This window comes from Echinococcus granulosus (assembly GCF_000524195.1).
Source record: "Echinococcus granulosus chromosome Unknown EG_S00051, whole genome shotgun sequence".
Lineage (NCBI taxonomy): Eukaryota > Metazoa > Platyhelminthes > Cestoda > Cyclophyllidea > Taeniidae > Echinococcus > Echinococcus granulosus.
In genome coordinates this window covers 545,765-551,733 of record NW_020170431.1, presented here as the reverse complement: position 1 = coordinate 551,733, position 5,969 = coordinate 545,765, and the positions used below count along the sequence as shown (strand labels likewise).

Sequence of the window (5,969 nt, the reverse complement as noted above, 5' to 3'; positions counted from 1 at the left end):
TTCTAGGGGAAGATCTTGACTCCTTGTCAGGTTGATTTATTTCAAGGAGCGGGCATACCCAACTCTGCTGCTAATCTAATCATAGAGTAAAGCAGATACGCTCACCACCTCCATTTGCAATCAGCAGAACATCAACTGCTCAATTTTGAGATTAAAATCATCTCTCAATATCTACTCATCTTTTTTACTTGCTGAAGCTTCAAATTTTGGGAGCGATAAATATGCTGCAACCAATAACCAAAAAGGTGACATGTGGGGACAGTTGAATCCATCAAAATTAGATTTGATGCCGAATAAAGTACAAAGTAGGAAAACTACCTTCTGTTATATTCTAACTCTATGCTAACTTCAAAGAACTGACAATTAACCTTAAAAACAGCTTGATCAACAGTACATACGTGGCTTCAAACGCAACAACTGTGAGTAAGTCTGTCCAAATTCCGGCTACTTCATTCTTAGCAAAGGTTACCTCTGGGCACAGGTTGTCATAGTAAAAAGAGTAGCAGGCAAACAAAATTTTAGTCGGCAATGCTAGTGACCAAAACGAATGCACTTAAATGTAGAGAATCACACTGATGAAAAAGTCAAACAAATCGAAGGAACTTCAAATGACGAGAACGGCAGATAATAGCATCATTGCCAACCGCAACTGCAGATCAGAATGACAGTTATGACACCGCCATAGGCTAAGATATTCCTACTCAATAAAACCTAAATTTAAACGCTAATAAAGGAATGAACCTTCAAGCGGGCGCTGCTTATGGACAAAGTATGCCAATTCAGTCTAAAGCTCCAAATCTAAAGCATGAATTCTTGCCTTTACAGCGGAAATCCCACCAACATACACTTTCACCCCAGAGATATCGTCATAGCGGTGAGATCACGTAAACCGGAGGTGACAGTAAAAAAACAAATAAACAATGGGCACCAAACAAGGCCTGCCAGGTAATAGATTAACTACGTCAAAGGTAAACGTGATGGCCACCACCAAAGTAAATTAGGGTTGTGTCTGGCAATTCGGATTCAAGCGTACAACAGCGAAGTGTGGACTGCTAAGATAATTTTAAAAAAAGAAGCACAAAGAGAGCTCACAATTATGACATTGCCGCAGATATTGGGACCGGTAGCTAAGGTCTTGGGCCAAGTTTCAGCAAGGTAGGCCAGGTAGAGAGCTGTGCCGGTGATGAAGTCTTTTGGCTGACCAACATCCATCCAAAAACCTTAGCAGAGGGGAAAGAGCAATTGATTAACAAATACCTAGGGTGAGATATGCTACCGAGAACAAAAGTAGCTTATGTAAACGATGAAGAGCTCTAGCATTCCGGCAACAGGCAATGGCCTACTGGTGTTTCTAAAAGTTCAAAAACATCCCTTTAACTCACTAGACCGATCAAAGAATATGCTATTGAGATATTTATGCCGTTCAGTCGTAGGAAACCGACAAAAAGTAAACGGGCTTTTGACTAGAACGTGAATTCCACGTTGAGGTAATGAATTTGTTTGATCCGACAAATACTGTACGAAGGTATGGAAAAGCCATTACAACTCGTGACAATCTGTTTTATGGACTAGTATTTCTCATTTTCAATATGTCTGAGTATGTCTGATGTAAAACTCAGGGCTAGAAGGTTCACACAAAAAGGTCTCAAATTCATATTTAAAGGTTACAGAAAATGTAGACAGTTCCGGTTAGGAAAAGTGAAGATAAAAAGTTGGGGTAGAGAGGAAGTAGTTTACCATTGCACTACTTCTATCTATCGGATCGGGCATTATCGTATCTTGGCACAAGAATTCCTGCCCACGAGTGAAGACGATCACGAATTTAATGGCAAATTGCAATTAAGAGGAACAGCGTGGACAAAAGCACAGGTCCTTTTACGTAGGCTTGTGTGCTTAATGAAGACAAAGTTTTTACGCTCTTGGTGCTAACCACGAGAAGACTAAAATGCCCAAAAGTAGTTGCACGGACGTGGGACTACAAATGCGCACCGCACATTTGGCTATAGCAATGAGGACTAAAGGGAGGGGCTAGAAACTAACTTATGGAAACATGAATGACAGTTGATGAGACTGCAGGAAAGTTAAGCATGGGTGGGAGAGCGCTTGGGGCACTGCTGAGAGGGAAGCAGTAGTTCAAACTACTAGACTTCAAATATGTTGAAAAACTCGGAGGTTTGGAACGAGACCCTCGAAGGTCAAATGGAAAGGACTTCCGTAAGGTGAAGAAAATAGCTTATAGTAGGAAGGAAATCACATGTAGGGGACAAAAGACGTCGTGAATCATTACGAATGCGACAATTATAAATACCTTCGATGGGCATGCAATACAAGGACCCTTCCTCTGCCAGAATCGGGAATACTTCCTTTTCTATCGAAGTCGGTTTAAGCTACACAAACAAGGAAAAAACAAAAGATAGGCGAAAAAGTGTCAAGGCAATAAGGCGTGCTACAAAATTCCCGCGCACCGGAATGCGTGAAATAACACTTGGATTGAGGAGGTAGATGCCTGCATTTATTTTATTCCCCACAAACTCAGTCGGTTTCTCAACGAAGCGCTTAACTTGGCCCGTCTCCGGTTCGAAAATCACCACACCGAATTTCGAAGGCTCCTCGACTTTTGTTAACTAAAAAGTAGAGATAGTGGATTAGTGGGAAAATTCAAGCCAACAATCAGTCTTGGAGTTTGATCTTTCACCAAGATAATCCGCCTGGAAACCGCGAGTCAAACCAAGGTTGGTTAACCAAATTGAAATCACCCAACAGTCTGTCTTATAACCCTTTAATTCACCACATTGTATGAACGTGATATGGCTGTAGTCTCTCGACTGGAAAATAGGATAGAGTTGATTAATCAATCGGTTAGAAAATCCAACCTTGAGTTAATTTTATAGACTCCTCCACAGCCCACACAAAAAGACCAAAATTTACGTTACTGATAGTAATTAACAAAGCTTATCAACCACAAAGGTAAGGTTGGTTTGAAGGCTGAAACAACGACTCATTTCATATGCCTAACATTCACTGCAATCAATAATTAGGCACAATAAAATTAAATAATGTAAGGTATTTTGCGTTAACATCTCTCGAATACTTGCACAGAGAATATTATGAAAATCACCGTATAATGGTGACAAAAGGTACAGATTTTCTAATAAAGTAACTAGTGAAGCATTGCTTTAAAGCCCGAAAGACAGTCATGAAATGAATCACAGAAATGGGTGATACAATACCACTCAAATGCACTGGAAAGAAAATTGGTCAAAATCAAACGCAGTTTACTCAAAGTTAGCCATGAGAAAGTGTGGGATTAAGGGAGCATGAAAAGTATCACAGCAACCACTCAATAAAGCGTAGGACAATCAGCCAACATACCACACGCCTACGCACAAACGTGTGCCAAATGCCTACATAAAGGTAGTTCTTTTAAATTTAATAATCTTCAGTTCCCCTACGAGACAAGCTATCAAATGCATGATATATACATGCGTGTATGTATATATCTGACTTAAAGTGCGACTCAAGTATAAAATTCTAAGGCCTTCTTTGACTTATGAGAAATAAGGGGACGACTTACAGCGATTGTAGCCTCACCCCGATGTTTAGCGTGCACGTGTTTCAGTGCCTCGAATGGGAATGTGCAAATGACATCACTGTTGAGCATGAAGAAGGGCTCATTCGAATCAGTTAACCACTTTGACGCCAGTGCTAACGGACCAGCTAAATGTGTCAAAAGGATGGTTACAAGTTAATTGCGAGGAAATAAAATCGATCGACGGATAAATGCGATGCCAAGCAAAGAGTTAAGGAAACCAACCTGTGCCAAGAGGTTCCGTTTCGTAGGAGAATCTTATCTTTATTCCAAGCTAAAAACCGTTTAAAGTGTCACCGGTAAAGCATCGACCCAATCAATTTGCGTTTGAAGAGTCAAACTTACGGAAGCTTCGTGTTTCCTGACCTCGCCCTCCAAGAGATCACAGCGGTCTGCACACTTGCTAACCGCAAGTATTATCTCCTGAACACCAGCCTAGAAATATGAATGGGGACCATTTCTAGGCTGGATGTCAATAATACTCTAAGACTTGCAAATAAACTTGTACACAGCGGGGTGGATGGCAATAAAATTAGCACGACCTAATTTAAAGTAGGCATAAACAAACAAGTAGAAGACAATTCAATGCAGAGCATAGATAAAACAGTTTGCAAGTCAAGGTACCATACAAGCATGACCAACCTTAACCAAAGCTTCTATTTGATGCAAAAGAAGAGGTTTATTACAGAATTCTACGATAGGTTTGGGGAAGCTGAGAGTGAGTGGACGTAAACGTGTTCCATAACCACCAACGAGAATCAATGCCTTCATTTTAGACAGTCACTGGAAACGGTCAACTACACAAAAAGCATAAAAAAAGAAATGAGGGCATCTAATAACGTTGAACAACTAGAAAAAACGCGGAAGTTAGAGGAGAATCAAGGTGAAAATTTCAATTTAGCCCAGTAATAGAGCCTGTGTGGTTCAACAAAGTGTAGAAATTGAAATCAAAAGCCCAGACTAGTTCAGACACAGCCTATAAAATTTAAGAAAGCAATGCAGGTAAAGGTATTTGGCCTATTCCAGAGCTTTACTAAAGAGAAAAACAGAAAGGTGAAACTCTGTTGCCACATAAGAGTAAGATTATCAAATAGAAAGAGCAACCGAATATATTATCATAAAACAAAAACAAGGGTTCAAAAAAGGGGGCTTGAAGTGTGCAAACACCATTCAGCTTTATAGTGTGCACGTGGAAGATGAAGACACCAGCCGCAACACACCAAAACCACTCACTAGAATCAAACGTCGCGCGAAAAGTGCAGGCCAATGAGATGATGACAATACGACTGGTCAAGGATTCAGCGTGTACCCGAACAAACAAGAAATTGCAAAAGCAACCACTAGAAACTGCACAGGACACAGCAATTTAGCTAAAATGCACTTTAAAGAAAAAGAAATCGAAATTTCTATCACTTGCTTTCTTACAGAAATTCACAAAATACCCTTGAATTTGGGAACCTCATGTTGGAGTCTACACTCCAACCGAAGTTGACATAACGTACAATGCATTTATTATAAACTCAATAATGTCTGACTTTATTTCAGCTTAGAAGACTTTTTATGATTGGTTTTCACTTACATGGCCGAAAAATAGTGATGCGTATTTTAAACCTAGCAAGGTTTTTGTGAAAACTGAAATTGTCTATTCTACACCGCCGATTTTGCATAAATAAACAACACTATCCCGTAAATCAGTGATAGGCTAATGTAATATGTTGTTTGAATGTGCCTTTCAGGGAGAAGGCAAGCAGAAAATTGGAGTATCGTGGTCGGATTGTCCTCCCCCGTACCTAGCGACTACAGCTCCCCTCATTCTTGAACATTGTGTTTTCCCTCCCCATCTTGTCACCTTTAATAAAGATGTCAAAAGCGAATCAACCGGGCTTGTCTAAGAATGTTAGGAATAGGGAAGCGGCGACCGATGAGTCTTGCTTCCACTGAAGTATGATAGAAAGACCTGTCTTGGCTACCTAAGCCTTCCCTATTGCCATGAAAAGACGAAGTGTCATGGCGAGAAATATGCTGCTTACAAGCAGAAGGGCTGAAAAGCTGCCAAGAGCCACACAAATAGTCTTCCGATAACATGTGCACTACAGTGCCAATTTTGTATATCATGCCTTTTTCGAAGCCTGAGTAGTTGCAAAGCATACGAATTTAATTTCGTTAACATGCTTTTCTCGTTTACTTTCTGTTTTGTTGGTTTCTAGGTTTGTATCATTTGGGTGAATTGATGCCAAGGCCAAACATGTCTTTAAATAACTTAGCAATTCAGTCTATCTAGATTACACTTCCACATTCCAGCATGGTTCTTGGTGTAGCGTCCCGAGACTCCCTGAAGACGAAAGAAGACACAATACTCGGGCGGAATATATATATTCAG

General features: G+C 40.3%; 1 protein-coding gene across 1 annotated transcript; it reads right to left on the bottom strand. All coding sequences in view use genetic code 11, as the record gives it.

Annotated features, from left to right (window-relative positions):
• Window positions 1–962: 962 nt before the first annotated feature.
• EGR_06148 (Mannose-1-phosphate guanyltransferase beta) lies at window positions 963–4,360 on the bottom strand (the record flags this gene model as incomplete). Its single annotated transcript, XM_024495397.1, has 8 exons — window positions 963–1,052; window positions 1,093–1,220; window positions 2,309–2,387; window positions 2,466–2,624; window positions 3,575–3,717; window positions 3,815–3,863; window positions 3,935–4,024; window positions 4,232–4,360. 8 exons carry the CDS (start codon window positions 4,358–4,360, stop codon window positions 963–965), a joined length of 867 nt encoding a protein of 288 aa, XP_024350228.1.
• Between the last annotated feature and the right edge of the window lie 1,609 nt (window positions 4,361–5,969).